The sequence below is a fragment of the Penicillium waksmanii genome, assembly GCF_028829765.1.
Source record: "Penicillium waksmanii strain IBT 27052 chromosome Unknown utg000008l:1.0-5622682.0:1.0-5626561.0, whole genome shotgun sequence".
NCBI lineage: Eukaryota > Fungi > Ascomycota > Eurotiomycetes > Eurotiales > Aspergillaceae > Penicillium > Penicillium waksmanii.
The window spans coordinates 4,728,262-4,745,200 of NW_026643254.1; the positions used below are offsets into that span (position 1 = coordinate 4,728,262).

At 46.5% G+C, this 16,939-nt stretch overlaps 5 protein-coding genes across 5 annotated transcripts; 2 read left to right on the forward strand and 3 right to left on the reverse strand.

Moving 5' to 3' along the window:
• Positions 1–584: 584 nt before the first annotated feature.
• On the forward strand, positions 585–2,132 carry N7481_010133 (uncharacterized protein; the record flags this gene model as incomplete). The annotated part of the gene is made up of 3 exons (XM_057269352.1): positions 585–974; positions 1,052–1,192; positions 1,257–2,132. 3 exons carry the CDS (start codon positions 585–587, stop codon positions 2,130–2,132), a joined length of 1,407 nt encoding a protein of 468 aa, XP_057120029.1.
• A 1,623-nt stretch (positions 2,133–3,755) lies between these two features.
• On the reverse strand, positions 3,756–4,007 carry N7481_010134 (chitin binding peritrophin-A domain-containing protein; the record flags this gene model as incomplete). Its single annotated transcript, XM_057269353.1, has 1 exon — positions 3,756–4,007. The coding sequence occupies one exon, from the start codon at positions 4,005–4,007 to the stop codon at positions 3,756–3,758; it is 252 nt and encodes an 83-aa protein (XP_057120030.1).
• A 1,503-nt stretch (positions 4,008–5,510) lies between these two features.
• N7481_010135 (uncharacterized protein) lies at positions 5,511–7,262 on the reverse strand (the record flags this gene model as incomplete). Its single annotated transcript, XM_057269354.1, has 3 exons — positions 5,511–6,253; positions 6,313–6,813; positions 6,893–7,262. The coding sequence occupies 3 exons, from the start codon at positions 7,260–7,262 to the stop codon at positions 5,511–5,513; spliced, it is 1,614 nt and encodes a 537-aa protein (XP_057120031.1).
• A 2,511-nt stretch (positions 7,263–9,773) lies between these two features.
• On the reverse strand, positions 9,774–10,707 carry N7481_010136 (uncharacterized protein; the record flags this gene model as incomplete). Its single annotated transcript, XM_057269355.1, has 3 exons — positions 9,774–10,104; positions 10,174–10,621; positions 10,680–10,707. 3 exons carry the CDS (start codon positions 10,705–10,707, stop codon positions 9,774–9,776), a joined length of 807 nt encoding a protein of 268 aa, XP_057120032.1.
• A 2,102-nt stretch (positions 10,708–12,809) lies between these two features.
• N7481_010137 (uncharacterized protein) lies at positions 12,810–14,139 on the forward strand (the record flags this gene model as incomplete). Its single annotated transcript, XM_057269356.1, has 2 exons — positions 12,810–13,900; positions 13,989–14,139. The coding sequence occupies 2 exons, from the start codon at positions 12,810–12,812 to the stop codon at positions 14,137–14,139; spliced, it is 1,242 nt and encodes a 413-aa protein (XP_057120033.1).
• Between the last annotated feature and the right edge of the window lie 2,800 nt (positions 14,140–16,939).

Consider the following 16,939-nt stretch of genomic DNA (forward strand, 5'->3'; position numbering starts at 1 on the left):
CTTTAAAATGTCCATCCAGGGAAGAAGAAAAATAGAAGGGGATGTTTTCTCCGGTTGGCACACCGCCACGAACCCGCATTTGATCGGTCGCAGTTGGCCTAAATAGTTGGAAGCAAAGAGACTCTGATGTCAGCCTAATTCCATTTGATGCAAGAGACAGGGGGTATGTGGCCTTGTGGTCTTGTGGGGGCCAAGAATTCTGCCCCTAAAACCACTTCCCAACTGTGAAACACTCCTTGGCTCTGCACCCCTTTAACTCCTTCAGCCCCCGCCATCACACCCGATCGACCTCAACTCGGTCCACACAAGCTGATCATCTAGGTAAATTATATCCCGAGCAAGACGCAATGGGGGGTACGCCCTGGCAATCAAAAGGTTGCCGGATGTGCAAGAAAAGACGTGTTAAGGTGGGCTGCTCCGATCTGATCCGATCCGATCGTTGTTGAGAAGATCCTAACAGTCAGCAAAAGTGTGATGAGCAAAAGCCAGAATGCTTGCGTTGTATTAAGTATGGCACAAAGTGCTCTGGCTATGAGAAAGACCAGAAGTTTGTGATTTATTCCGCAGCTGTGAGATCGCAAGAAATGATCCAGCGAGCACAAGTCCCAACTGTTAACCAGGGGCGATCTGGTCTACCGCCGGGGATCGCCTCGGGTCCTTCCAGACGTGAACAGATCTTCTCATCATACTTCAACGTATTCTTTCCGGTTCAGGCCGATGCAAAGTCCAGTGTGGATCTCTGGTACTATCTGGCGTCCAACTTCTCCGCGATTCCCAGGAAAAGCGAGATGTTGGAAAAGTCCCTGGCCGCATTGGCATGTGCCTGGCTGGGGAAACAGAATAAAGATGCCGGACTACTCAAATATGGTGTTCAACTTTACAATTCAGCCATTAAGCAAATGGGGAGCATGATTACCCGTGATGTTTATTCTGATGACATCATATATTGCACCGTCCTCTTTCAGGAAATCGAGGTAAGCGGACTTACTTCCAACCATTCGATTTTTCTGTTTCATACTAGTAGTTTTCAATCTAATGGACTATCTTTAAGACATATTACTGTCCAACCAATCTTCACGCATGGATCGCCCACATCGTGGGGACCAATGCGATCCTTAACCATTACCGTCATCGGCTAGGCCAAAGCCCACTGGTTCACACCATATATCACGAATATCAGAAGCAGCGTCTGGTACGCGGGCACTATATCTAACCTTTGAAGAAGCTACAGAGGCCCGTTGGCTAATGATTTCTAGGTAATGTCCGCCCAAGGAATTAACATCAACCAAGAAGAATTCGACTACATCACCCAGCCAAGTGAAGGCAACCCAACTGTGGAACTGCTTCGCCTTTACGCTAATTTCGCGCCAATATCCAATGCAGTGAGGATGGCTAGGCCCCCGAATCACAAAATCTGTCGCATGCTGCTTCGTAAATGCCTCGCACATCGGGAGAAGGTGACAGAGTGGTATGCCAAAAATGTCAGGCGGGGCCCGGAGGAATGCGCTCCAGGAGAGGTTTTAACCACACGAATTCCTCCGACAGACGACCTATTTGGTACCGCATACCGATTCCACTCCCTTGACAGTGGGAAAATTCATATCATGTATTGGACATTGCTTAGTATCATGCATGTGGTGATCTCTCGGGCCCGGAACCTTGTTTACGTCTACTATATTGATCCATTCACGCCGGACATTGATGATCAGTTTGGCGACCAGGATTATTTGATCTCGAGCTACTGGGGCGATCAGATTGCCCGAGCTATGCCCTACCATGCACAAGATGATAAGAAGGCATGGGGAATTCACTCGGCCACGTTTTCTCTTTGTCAGGCTTGCAAGTCTGCAGCTGTAGATTCTGGAAACCGAAAGAAATTTGATTGGTGTCAGAGCGTTTTTCGTGCATTTGGAGAGGCCGGGTTCGAATCTTGCTTTCGCCTTTGTGAAGTCTTCACAGGATTGTGGATGATGCACCAGGCTCATCAAGCAGGCATTACAGTAACTTCACCTTCGGGTGAGCTGCAAGCCGGCACTCCAGAGTCAGTACGGAAACAACATCAAGTCGTGGGTGGGGTTTCCGCTGTCCCAAATTTACTAGATCAGGTCGTCCAGCGGGATGCTAATCCATAAGAACTATGGATTTTCTCAGCACGAACGAAGCCAGCGTCTTTTGCGTGCCTACCTGAAGTCGTCTCCTAGATTGTCAATTTGATGGTTTTGGCGAAGACAATAGAAAGTCACTATTCAGAGAATGATAGTAAATAGTAGCGGCGCTTATCTCAGGGAATCTTCAGGGCTTCGCAGGTCCCCGTTATCATGACCCACAGAGAAGGGGAGAGAGAGCTCGGAGGGACAACCTAGAGAGACCTTATATATCACGAGACGGCACTTTTTTATGGGTCCTTTGAAGATTATGGATTGTAACACGTTTTTGACAGCTAGACGAAACTGATTTTCAAAAGCTCTCGAACCATGAATCTAATTTTTTGTATTTTTTATTCCGGCGTCGACGCATTCCGCATTTGATCTTCCGACGAAGACAACTAGTGCAGCCTCGTTTAGGTCAGAATCTGCGGCACTGTTTCTGAAGGTGGCTGTGAGGATGCTCAGATACTCACAGATGAAAGTACGATATAGCACACGATGCAATGAGGTAGTAACGGTTCGAACGAAAGTAATAGCTTGAGGAGAGACTCGGAGGAAGCTAGATATAGGTGTAGGCGTGGATTCCTAGGTGGACCCACAGGTGTTGGGCATCCACGACAATGGTAACAACACCAGTTCGTTACGGTGGCAACATACCTACCTTGCAACGCTCTTCGCGCCTTCAAGTTGTCATTACCGAAAGGGTTAGGCTATTGGTGAGGTTGGGGATTCAAGTCTAGAACCCCAAATTCACCTGGGCAAACGACAAATTCAAGATCAGTGCATGAATAGATTCTTTGGATTAGAACTGAACCCTTGGACTGATCATACCTAGGTATATCTTTTGATACCATCAAGGTCTATAACTGAAACCTCACTTGGTCTAGTCCGGACAGCTTTACCATGTTCTGCATGTAATCTGAGCATTGTGCGATGCATGTTCCATTTCCATGTCTCGTTCACTAACCAAAACCTCTGGTATATGGGAGAGAGGACTGATAAAAGGATAGTATGTACTAAAATAAAGAGCGGCAAGAGCCAAAGAAAGAGCCAAAGAAAGGCAAGCAAGAACAGGCAACATGACTTTTAGATTTGAAGGCACTCAAAGTAGCCGTCTGTTTCATAGTACCTAGGTATGTAATTCAGCGCTGGAACTTATCCCAAATGACTTAGACTATTGTCTGGATGGTAAAGTGCAAAAAAGAAAATTAACAGAGGATATTGCGAAGTTCCAATATTATGTGGCCACAGCCGGGCCAAAAGCTACATTAATGCATATACTTCCAATACTGGCCTGACAGCTGTGTTCCGGCTACGCTGCGGGGAAGCCAAAGATAAGCACCATATGAGTATGGTTCTAATCAAAATCCCCTTATTTTCGGAAATCTTTTTGGCCAAAAGCAACAAGACACAGTGCCCACAAAATGGATTCTATTGTTAACAAAACTTGTATTATGCTATAATAAGCTCCACAGTAATAATGTTTGTTCAACTCTGGGGCCCAGAGAGGAATACTATGAAACAATACAGTGGATTGAGCCATTCCCTAGCAAAACATGAAATCGTTCTGTCCAAAAGGGAAAACGAGCGACACTGGTGTGATACCCCCTAATGGCGCCAGCAGCTTTCCACTAGGTGCTGATAGTCACAGACGCTAGTTCTCGCCTGAAACGCAGTTCCCGGGCCACAGGTCTTCAGAACTGGCGTGCCGCCCACGGGGCATTCGTAGAATCGGTGGCAGTCTTGAGGGTCCGCCCATGCCACAGCACCAGTGGCGGCAGTAGTGACTGGCACAGCAAGTACTGGAGTCATGAGGATCAAAGCCACGAAGGCGTCAAATGCACGGTAGGCAAACTGCATAGTGTCGGCTATTGATGAATTAGGTATAGGTTTGGATAGGCAATCAAGGGATAAATGTACTTGGCTTGATGTTGACAAGAAGAAAGGGAAACTGCAGACAAGTTCGGCTTAATTGCTGTTGATTATGAAGGACTTCTGATGTTGGTAAAGAACGACTTGCGTAGTGAGGGCAGTTGGGGCTCTTATAACCCTGAGATAATTTTGTCTCGGCTAATTTTGCTTGGATGTTAAGAGGAAATATTATCCCTGTCGTCGGCTATTGGTACCCTCACCATGTTGAAGGGAGCGTGCACATAGTTGAGATACCCCAAATCATAGCATTCCTCCCACATATCGAAATCCGTATTGGGATAGTCCCTTGCATTGAACGACAGTGCCATGGCTCGGGAGAAAAGGAAAGGAAATATATCTAGGGGAATGGTGCCTGTTATGTCTCCCAATCAGAAACGACCTTTCGAATCATCTATGCAACTTTATTTCCGTTTTTCTATGGTTAGACCTCCAAATTGACCTATCATAGCTCTTTCATTCACGTCTACATTGTTAATACCACATTCTACAAGAGTAATTTTGAATTATGTTGCTGTTGGCCTTTCGGGCCTTTCTCTCTTTTCTTGGTCATTTTTGTGCAAGTGAACATTGGTTACTACCTTGGACTACCGGGAGGGAAGAATTGTTTACTTTGACTGTAAGGGAGTCTTCAAATACCCTCTGGTGGCCTTAGGGTCTGTACCCTGATTATGTTTTATCATGCGTGTCATGATCATCATAGGTATCATTGTGCTTGTATGTAAAAACATTGAAATCATCTAAAACATCGCACCATCCACTGGCCAAGGGTGGCTGTTCAATGACCCACTATGGTTTTCTTGCAAAGCGGCATAGAATATTGCTTGTCTTGGTCACCAGCCCAGTATAGAGTACTCAAACTCGACTCCCCAAACTCACAGCTATGTCCACGGGTAGGATTGAAATTCATATGGCTGTTTTCCTAGATATACAATTGAAAGAATGAGCATAGACTTGAAAAACGTCGGGATTAGGAAATTGAATGCATCCTAGTATCCAAAATATATTCTTGCCCAGATGAAATCTCTTGCTTGCGAAGGTGTCTTGGGCGTTTGTGCCACGGCCGCAAACTTAACCTGCAAGACTTCGCTCCATTATTCGGAAGAACTGGTTCATCGGAAATCACCAAGAGAGGTGCATGCTGATGGAAGATAGGAAAAGTCGTTGCAGAGTCAGAACGAAATTTCTATCCCGGTATGATTTCCTTTCCAGCGATAATGGGAAGTCAACAGCTAACCTAAAGCAGTCTCGTGGAAACTTCGAAGAGAAACGCCTTGCACTCGGGTCATCAATCGCTCACTTTTGTTCCAGGAAAGGGAAAGATAAGATAATAGATCGAATGAAGATAGCTGATTTTTTGTGTTTACGTTTGTGCTCATAATTGATGACTTTTGACTTGCTGGCACGCGGAATTTAGGATTGAGAAGATCTGCATCATTTGCAAAGCTCCCTCCTCAGTCTGCATGTAAAGTAAAAAACCCGAGCCTTTGAGAATGAGCGCGGCCAATATGAGATTTGCACTTTTTGACAGGCTCTCTCGATAGAAACTTCAAAAGTCGCACTCAATGACATTGCACAAAAACTTGCCCGTGACGTCGACAGGATTTTATCTCCATTATTGAGACCCGCAATGGCGGCTCTTGATCCTTGAACGAGACCAGATACGATTCGTTTATTGGTACTCGACTTGTCGAGCCCAAACTCCAGAATTTCCTGCATTGAGGTGGCCAGAATCCAGTCTTCATGAGCTACTAGGACATCTTTCAAGTCCATTGTTGTGCCTCGAAGCATGGCTCGGAATCCTTGGGACATGTCTCCCAGGTAAGGCCACAAGTACGTCAGCCAGTCACATGCCTGAAGCCTTTCTCCTCTTTGCCACCGTTTACCCATATCGACAATAATGTCGTCCAAGGGACTCATCTGGTCGAAACCAAATATACCGCTGGCTTTTCTCAGGCTACTATCGATCTGGAGAAGGTACACGCAACCGCGCATATAAGGTATCAGCTCTGCGTACCAGTCGTCATAGAAACTGCTTTGGGAATCGACTATGTCCATATGGATTCGCGGGCTGCTACCATAAGCTTGTAATATCGCATTCAGTCTGCCCACGAGGTAGTCAAAACCGCGAAGGCCAAAGCGATAGGGCAAAAATATGGAATAAAATTCTGCGAGGCCTATTGAACAGTTTGAATATAATACAATCCAGTAAACTGGTAATAGTAGGCTTACTTACCTTCAATGTACCACCCATTATCATATCCATCATCCTCGGGGTCCATAGATGAGAAGCTGTGGATCATCTCATGAGAGAAGAGAGAGACAAGCTCTTCCTCTGTTTCTTTGCAGATCGTATCATCGTATTCAAACATATAGCTTTCCAGACATGCGCTTCCTCCATACCCTCTAACCACTCGCCTAATAAAGATGCTGTATGAGGCTTTTTCTCTCAGAAAAAAGGCGGCTAATTTGAAGAAAAACGACACACTATATTGATTGAGAGAATGGATATTATCAGGTAGTTCCCCAAACCAGTTGATGTTCGCGCCGGCGAAAGGTCGCTTATTAGATGCTGGCTCAGGGTAACTCTTGATTGGTCCAACCATGAAGATCGAATTTGCAACTGTCATGGGGTAAGCGTCCCTGGAAATGGGACCAGGGCCCTCGCCATAAGACCACATCGCACGCGTGCCCAATGGTGCTTTTGACAAATCCCACTCAACGACGTGACGCCATACTCGATTTGCTGCAGGTCGGGGGAGGAACCATCTCCCACCACTGATGAGGCCCCCCCTGGTCGCGACGCATGTCGACACGTGGGCCCATCGGTGTTTCGATGTCTACATATCGAGGAAAGACTTTAAAATGCAATGTGACTTTGCCAGAAGTATTGCGCTTCACGCGCCATTCTTGGTCAGGCGAGTTCAATCTGGTCTTGGTGAAGTAAATAGGGAGGGGGCCGTCGTGATCGAAAGCTAACACATGTTCTTCGGTGAATTGATAAGCAGGAACATTCCCACAGCGCGTCTCAAATAAGAGAAGAGCCTCATGGGCAATGCAACGTGGTCGATGCAGGGTTTGTTGGATGGATAAAGAATATGCGCCTTGATGGTCAAAAAGCGGGGTAATGGAGATCCTGAATATAGGAGGTCCATCTGCGGGACAACTTTTAAACAAATCTTCCATGGGGAACTAATTCATTCGAACAGATTGTTTGTGAAAAGTGGAAGTCCACTGGCAGGGATTTTCTAGGAGAGGTGGAGTGGGGGGAGAATGGGGGAAGATGGCACAATTTAAATAGCAGTCACAGCCTTATGTTGTCATAACAGTACTTTGTTCGCCAATAGAGAAGGAATAAATTTCGGACAAAGGATGTAATGTCCGGCGATCCTTGCAGCTCCTCCATAGTAGTCACGATGCCCCATATAATAACCACGAGTATCGGGCTAAGATTCGACTCTAAGCGACTCACATCCCTACAAGTACCCGAGTCTTGTTGTTGCATCGAGTAGCATCTTCTTACAATAACAATTTTCAGGGTAGAAGCAATCTCTCAGTATCGATTTAATTGCGGTGCCATGGAGCTCTGCACAGCGTGCCGTTCTAGGGTATCATCCGACGCGCATAAGATACACTTAGCACAAAATTACGAGTCAGGTCAAATCCATAAAGGGAAAGGCTGGGCGCACCTGTGCCAAGAAATCTAAGCAATGCAGCTGGGCACCGAAACCCACTTTTTCCAAGGGGCCATCTAGTACGAGGTCGCTGCATCTAGATATATAGTCTGGCCGCACACCAACCCATGAGGTCTCGTAGGCGCGTTGTATTTATTCCAATATATTTAAAGATATTCATGGATATAGTTAGTATTTCTATAGAAATTCAGATTTTGCAATGAAAGCCTTACAGTTCTTCAACATTCTCCCTTAGCCCCCCCACTTAGCCCTCCTTTCGTTGTCGAGGATTATACTGTTTGCGTTTCGTATGACGAGTATTTCTCTTCTGCGGTTCGTCTCGGCTTGGTTAAGGCATGTCTGGTCTAACGGGCTGGTTGATTTCGTAAAACCAACTTCTGGGCTCAGGGACTCGGGAGAACACCACCATTCTACTTTTCGAACAGGGAATGGCATATGAACGGGCATGACTGCGTTGTCTCCCGGCGTGTAGAATAATATCTTAGCTAGTATTGGGTCCAGCGGTGAATCGGCCAGGCCGTGTGGATCCCATGGCCGATCCCCATGTGCGATCGACGGTAAAGGATCGTCCCGCGTGACAGGAAAGCTGGGAAATTTCATTGGCGGCGTCGATGCGTTTGACCCTGATGAGTATGTGTGGGGTATCTCTTCCATCCTGTCAAGCTTCTTGAACTGTCGCCCACTGCGAGCTCGTTGACTGAATTCACAAGGCACCAGGGCGCGCGTGCACCGTTGACACGGGTTCAGCCAGTCGCCGTCAGACAATGGCACGCACCGCAGTTTTTGCTGTCGACATCGATCGCATGATATGCGGTACGATTGTGCGGTGGGCCTGGAGGAGACTGACATTTTGACCGTAGGGTTGGTAAGGCTGGTCAGCTCACAATGCCAACGCTTGGCTGCTCTGATCGTCGTTCAGATGTGATGGAGCAGTTTGTGATCTGAGGACTTGGCAAACTTTGGCGTTGACTGACAACCAAGAATTTTCGGCGTTGGTGGAGCAGACCCGGTCCATGTCTATATAACTTTGGATTGAAAGTGCCCAGGTGGACGACAGCCTTGGGATCACGGTACGAGCGGATCTAGCATCGGACCGCGTAGAACTGGGCCTACTGGTGGGAATGGTAATTCAAGTTGCTTCAAATTGGCATATTTTGTCAAAGAATCATGCAGAAGGGATGCTATTGATTGATATCCCCCGCTTCCCAGTGCATCAATTGACTAAACAGGTGGAGCAGAGCATTTTGTCATTTGCTGAGTATATCTACCCCGTACTAGTATTGAATGCAACCAGGGGAAGCGTTCCTGCGTTGAGAGCAGAAAATAGCAGCACCGGTGCACCGATAATCGGAAACGATCTCGTTTATGGAGGCTCCAAGTTTGGTACTACTATGGATGCTGGGACTAGGCGCCTTCGGTTCTCCGGGAACTAAAATCTCTGGCAAATGCGACATTGTTCCGATAGGCGAAGTAGAGTACCCCAGGCATGATTTGGGATCTCACAGGAGATACCCCTGGCCTATGGGGGTATAACCCTCCGAATGCTTGGTATTCGGGCCAATACGGCTGACAAGTAAAACCCAGAAGCAATGAGAGTTGTCATGCCATGCGCCTTCTGTAGGCCATGTGTAAACGTGTAAGGTGGCCTGACAGGGGCAGTGATATTGTGCTGAGCCTTGGCAACGACGCGGCGGACGGATTGTGACAGGTTAATTCGAGATACCACCTTCCAGGGTGTAATGACTCTCGTATGTATTCCGCACTTCCTACTGAGAGCCAGTAAGTATCGGACGAACGTACAGCGCCCCTCATGTTTTGTCCACCACCCACTTGGCTGCTGAACGCTAGTCCCGGGATATTAGTCCTTCTTCCAAAACGAGCCTAAGTCACTTTTAGCTTGGAGCATGGATCGGGTCGTTTACAATAGTGAGTAATTATTTCATCATGTTATGAGCAAAAAAGCAAATCGTATTTAGGGTTTAGCCACATCTATAAACGATAATTATCTATGAACGTCTCGCAGAGATTTCACAGCGTCACTGTTGTCCGACTCCGCAGCCACTCTCCATAGCGATAGAACAAAATTGGCACGGGCGCAAATGCTAGTGCCCAGGAATCCTAACAGCGCATTACCCCATCCGTAGTTGAGAGTCGAAAACATATGCGACCCAGCAAGGGGCAAGAAGGCACCAAACATCGAGCGGAGGAGAATGTTGGCGCCTATCGCAGATGCCGCCGCATCCGACCCGAACAGATCTACCAGGTACAACTGGGAGGGCATGATCACGAAGAAGGCTCCAAAACCGACAATGAACGTCCCAAAGATCGAAACCCTTCAATGCACCTGGTAATATGCGGACCAACCATAAATGAACAATCCAGGTCTAATGACTGGCGGAAACCACATCATCAGGACCAGTCGATACTCGGGCTTAGACTCCTGGAAATTGTCCGCTACCATTTTCGCCTTCAAAAGCCGGTCGCTCAGAATGCCAAATGTGAGCAAGCCCAACAATTCGCCAAGACCTAGTCCCAGGTAGGCCAGACCAGAAATGCCGGTGCTGAATCCATACTGACCCTCGGAGACCATGTTGAAGGTGACAAAGAGGAGGTAAAGAAGGCCGAATATGATGACCACATAGATGAACAAGATGAGGACGATCGGCGAGAATATCAAGAGTTTGGTGGGGCGTACGAGGGCGGCGACAATAATCTGCTGCTTTGTGAGACCACGATCGAGTTTCGATCGGAGGTGCGGGTTCCCGGTTGCGCGTCGCAAGTATACGGCCTTGCGTTCTAACAGGGCGTTGGGATGTGTTTCGCGCATGAAGATGAACGCGCCGATACCCGCTGCTCCTCCCTGCTATTGTTAAAATTGTGGATATAAGTTGAAAGCAAGATCACTTACGAGGATCGCGACCACCCAAAAGGTCCATCGCTAGTCCTCTCTATCGGCGACGAAGCCTCCAATTACTGGCCCCAGAACCTACATGGGTTATTATAGTATAATTAGGTAGCGGATTGGAGTTACATACCGGTCCCAAAAGGGGACCCACGCCAAACAAGGCCGCTGCCGCACCGCGCTTGGAATAACACTATACTGTAGTTTTTCTACCCTGACTATATACAGTTTCTCTTATATAATTATTCCTAGATTTTCAGAACTTCTAAATCCTAAAGTAATATATTGAGATCGTAGAGGCTTTATGTATGGTCATTATATAAGCGGTCGGGAACTGCTGGCCATGATCTCTATAGATAGTATCGCTAATAGCCCTAGTACTAAAAATCAACAACCTCTTCTATTCTAGGATCTTATCTAGTAGTATGTTTAAATTACTATTATTATCGTAATTCTATAATAATAAGGCCAAAAGTATAAGTCTATAGCCTAGTATAGATAAATCCTATTTTTCCCTAAGTAGAAGATACTAAGAAATACTAATATTATTAAATCAAGATTATATACTACTACATATATCACAGAACTTATGCTAAAGAGAGTAAGACTTATTAAAAGATAATCATCCTACTTTATAATTAAACCCTTTGTATTAGGCTGTCATCGCTTCAAGTTGATGATAGGGTAAAGCTAAGGCAGGAGAAACGATAAGTCCATTTTACAATCGATATGCGTCGAGCAGGGCCTAGCTGAGAAACCGATAACAAGAGATTGGCGCTTCAGTACATACAGCAGTAATTAATCAGTGCCAAGAAAAATGTACAGCAAAGTGCTGCGGCGTAACATGAGCATTAATGAGGTGTCTAGGCTACGTTACATTCGAGATTCTATGCGACAAATTCAGACGTTCGGACGCCAAGGAAAGTAGTTCCAAGTGGATCAGAAGTCTAAATATTAAATTCTTGAAAGATTATACTTTCATTTCGGACATGGTGGCGTATCGGCAAGGGATAGTTAATTGTCGGAGCGAGTGCGTAATCATAACGAAATATGTATTTGCTGGAGTGGATCTCACTCTATCCTTCTCTTAGGAAACTAGGACTCGTAAGGGAATCTAGGTGCGGGTATGACTATTACAAAACAGGGGTACAAGCTCTGCTAAGCGTTAGGACAGCATGGCAGAAGTGCTGCATTTATAGTATCCTACTAGTCTTGCAACTATAGAAATGAATCTAATCCGCGAAATCGCTCAAAATTCTCTACGCGCAGCAAGCCCAGCGATCGTGCTACACCAAAATGCCTTGATTTGCTAATACCCCGCCTCAATTTTGGGTGCTGGCGTGAGAATCCCCCCCCCCCCCTTCCCAAACCGCCATTTAAGACTTAATAAAGCTCATTCGTCAGGGGAAGAATAAAGTGCCTGCGTTGTCTCCACTTCCCCACAAATTTCCCACACAGAGCCAACACGACAATGCGCAGAGATGTTAACAGTCTAGGTACCTCGGAAATTAACGTCACAAACAGGCATTAGAGGAGACCCGGCATCAATTTTCTTCCTGTACGAAAATTCCACGTGTTTACAGACTTGCTCCTTACGGAACTAGCCCGATTCTAATGAATTGTCATGTTAGTTAATGGATTGCGACTTTAGCCTCATCTAATTGTTGCATACCTAGTCGTAATGGTTTTTCGTGGTACGCGTAGCTCCCGCTTAACAATTCTCCCTAGGAATGTTGCTCCTTAGCCTGGAGGCACCGAAATCCGAGGCCGGCTATCCAAATTTTATGCCGCACGACGATGAAATAGCTTTTAAAGTCCTTGAGTAAATACCGATACTCCGCTTCTCCGTGACTCACTTGATGTCATCTCCGATCCACATAGTCGCAATTATAATCCCTACGTGGCAAAAGTGTGTGAATTCGAACTTGAAATAGAGAAACAAGAACGATGATGGAAAGAGAAAAGTGTTAAGCGCAACGTGAAACGAGGAATGGGGAGCTCGCTACCCGACAAATATCTATCTATAAATAACCCCAGATCCGGCAAATATCGCAGACTTTGTTTATGACAACCTACCACTCCTTTCTGGCTTCCAAATCTTTGATCTGTGGTGTATTGCTGCAACCCTTAATTGCAATGCGTATCTTCAAAAGACTTGCAGCGGCATCAAGTGCGGCGTTCATAAGTCATACTTTGGCCATTCCGTTTATTGTCCACCCTGGTGGTGCGAATGATGTTGTCATCATATCTCAAGATACTCTCAACGAGACGATATCCAACCACGGGCCTTGTCAGGCTACAACTCCTCTGTCAGCTGGCGATGCTGAGCAGCTCTCAGTCTCTGTGCAAAACAATTTCCAGAGCGATTCCGTCCATGTCTTTATCACTGGACTCGATTTCGATGGGAACATTGTTTGTCTTACACCTAGTGGAAGTTGGTATACTCCAACAGGAGATAGCAGTTCCACGACTCCCCAAGAAATTACGGAAGACATTGCCATTCCTATTGGTGCTTATGGAACAACTACTTCCCTTACCCTCCCGAGGTATTTTTTATCGGGCCGCATCTGGGTCGCAGATGGTGACCTGACATTCTGGACTGTGATATCTGCCACTGGTGTTCTATCTCTTGTTGAACCATCTGCAGTCAACCCGGATGATAGTAGTGCAAACGTCAACTGGGGCTTCGTCGAGCTCACAACAGATTCTAGCGGTATTACGGTTAATTTGAGCTATGTCGACTTCGTTGGTCTCCCGCTTGGTATCGAGGTTCAGGGTAGTGATGGCACCCAAACAGCTCTCGGTGTGTCGGCAGATGCTTTATCATCTATCTGCAACGACTTGGCTACACAAGCATCCTCAGATGGTCAGCCCTGGAACGAACTCTGCATGACTGACACTAGCGGCAATGTCCTCCGCGTTATCGCTCCTTACTACTACATAAGCCTAGAGCCGGACGCTTTCGATTCCTACTGGACGAGTTATGTATCTAATGTCTGGTCTCAATACGAGACCACGCCCCTGACAATCGACACCCAGGCTGCAGCTGGCCTGATAAACTGTACAGTGTCAAGCGGTACCTTGAACTGCGACGGCGACAATCGAGGCTATGCACAGCCAGACGCCAGCGATATCTTTGGTTGCAATAGCGGTTCATTTACAATTGAATCAAGTGACAATGACGTCCATAAAGCTGTTGTTCCGCGTCTCTGTGCCGCATTTAACCGGTCGACATTTTTAGTTAGCGGGGGGGGATGTAGAGCCGAGCCTCAATTCGAGCTCTTACTACGCGACATCACCGACAAACTACTACAGCAAGAGTGTGCACCAGCATGAGGCTGACGGGAAGGGGTATGCATTCGCTTATGATGATGTGACTCCTGACGGCGTGCTAAATGCCTCTGGTCTCCTTTCTGACCCGAACCCCACTCTTCTCACTATCACTGTTGGTGGACCAACGTCCTAATATTGAATCTCAACTAGTACTGTATAATACTGTCGACCAATCCTACAGGATTCAGTGTATATACTGCAAAAAAAGACTTCTGTTATTTTGTTCGTGTCATACGGGTTTGTAAATTACTACAACTAGTAGTTGTCCTTATTAGAGGCATGAACATATTGACAGCACATGGAGTGGTTACTTACGACTAGAAAATGATTCGATACACTAGAACCCATATTTCTTTGTGTTTGATATAGTGTAACGAACTGGTGTGTGTTCACACCATAGGGGGGCCCCCCCCCAACCCTGAGTAGGGTGCTGAGTCAGCATCCGCGCTGAGTAGGGTTACCACCAACAGCGTAATGTTTTGAAAAATATGCAATCCCTATATACTGCATTCTTGTTTTGCAGACTACTAGTTGCTCAAGCTAGATTACTAGTATCCAGTTCAACAATTATAAGATTGTTATGACGATCAAACAAGACCCTATATTTTAGATAAAATAAAAGCTAAAGTGTATTACTCACGATCTTAGGACAATCAACAGTATGACAAAATACCCCTTAAGGTACAGTCGCTAGGTTTTAAGAAACTAGTAGAATATCAGTAAAGCACTCTCAATTATCATTATTCTACTAGTAAATAACTGGTAAGCAAACTGGTGATTGAAGACTGTATCCGCGTTAGTCTTATCTATGTGTGGTAAGGGTATGCCAGTACTTGCTTTGTGCTCTTTGTACCACATAAACACAGGCTATATATGCCTATTCGTCAGTATCGGATAGTATTTTATATAAAAGAATACTTACATATTCCATATAGGATAGCATTTTGTCGAATATTGGGTTGGAAATAAGGAGGGGGGGGGGAGGTACGCGCTTACGAATGGGAAGAATAGAAGTGAGAGAGAGCTGTATGGTATGGTTTGCGGGTATTGGGAGTAGCACCCTACTCAGCGCGGGTGCTGACTCAACACCCTACTCAGGCTTGGGGGGGGGGGCCCCCTTTCGCTGGGATCTGACTGGTGTTGTTACCATTCGTGGATGCCTCACGGCTATGGCACCACTCTAGGCATCCACGCACACCTGTGTATCTAGTCTTCCGTCTTAGCTTCCTTCTTATTCTCCTCAAGCTATTACTTTCATCGAACGCTACTATTTCCTTTGCCTGTTACGCTACGTCGTACCTTGATCTCTGTGAGGCCGCTTCACCTTGGTCAACAACGTTGATAAGCAAATAATTTGTCAGGCCTAGCCCCAGGACAACCACGGCTCCAGGTAGACCCAGCCACTTGACCCGCCCTCCACCCCGAACGATAAAATTTCTTATTTCAACGTTAAATCAACAGGCTCAATACCCAGCAAAAAGCCGGCCGCCCGGTACGGACGTCGAGTGAAATCTCTGGGTCCGGCACAATGTACGCAAGTGGTTGCTGTCGAAATTGGGGTCGCCTCACATGATATCTACACCGACATTACTGAGGGGTTTTCCCCTTCCTACAACTCCACTGCGGGGTGGTTGCTTGTCTCTGTAGCTATCTCGTCTTCTCTCAGCCAGTAAAGTCTCGATTTGTCCTTCCCACCTTCCCTCTGTACCTAGAGACCGCTACATACAGACACATTGCCTCCCTACAAGGGAGCGCGGACGGGCCTTAACTGACACCACGGCCTAAGACCGCAGCGACAGGTGACCCGTTACGGCCAACTAAACACGTTCCTGATCTCTCTTGCTGGGCGAGGTCACCAATAAAAAACGCTCCTTTCCCGTCAATGAGGAAGGTAGGACTTTGCTCTTCATACCCCGAGGCCACTCGGGGTGACATCCGCAGGATAAGCTCTGCGTTACCAAGTGATCTTCGCAGGGAGGCGCTGCGTTATGAAGTGAGCTCTGCAGTTGGGATCTGTGATAAAAAAATACCTACAGGAGAGTGTTGCGTCAATAAGTTCTCCCTCGCACTAATGAGTCCTGTGATTGTAAGAGTGTGCTCCCTCACAGACGATAAGCCCCGTGACTGTAAAAATATGCTCCCTCACAGCCTTGAGCCCTGTGATTGTATAATCTTAAGCTTCCATACAGCCTTCAGCCCTGTGTTATCAAATTTGCGCTCGTTTCAGTGGCCCGCAGCGCCGCGTTCCTTGTCCTGACCCTTGAGGTACTTGAAGAAGCCAAGACCTGCTCCAAAGAATCGATAGAAATCAAGAATCCTCCAAGGATGCTTTGTATGTTATGCCGTTTAGCCTTGTTCGTAGAGTTCACCGTTCATATTTCTTGTTCACATAATGTATTTTTTAGCCTTTAATCACGCACTGAGTTTCGATAATGGACATTTTCTTCGACGTAGTGTGAAGTAGAGCATTGAGTCATGGGGCTGGTTAATCCCGGTGTATAATACCGTGGTGGCCAATCTGGCTGGCTACTGAAATCCAAAGTAGTCTCCATTGGTGTGAATTCTTGTCTCTGCTGGGTAGCAGTGGCGGCAGAAGTTATCCGGATGTAGTGAGACGCGGGTATTGTTGACGGTGAGGATGGATGACGCGCGCTGAGGGTGAGGATCGAAGGTGAGGTTTGGTGATGACTGCTGATATGTTGATGCTTTGTTGGTGGCTTGTTGATGATGTGTTGATGGTGAGCGTAGAGGCTGAGGGTTGAGGGTTGGTGATGACGGTGATTAAGGAGATGACCAAACATGCTGTTCTGAGCCGCAACGATGAAACTAAGAGAATGTTAAAGACTTAAGTTACACTGCCTGGTAATATATGAAGAGGGGCTAGCTCCTGGTTTAGGTGGGCTTTGTTGGCTTATATCACCCATGGGCAAGTT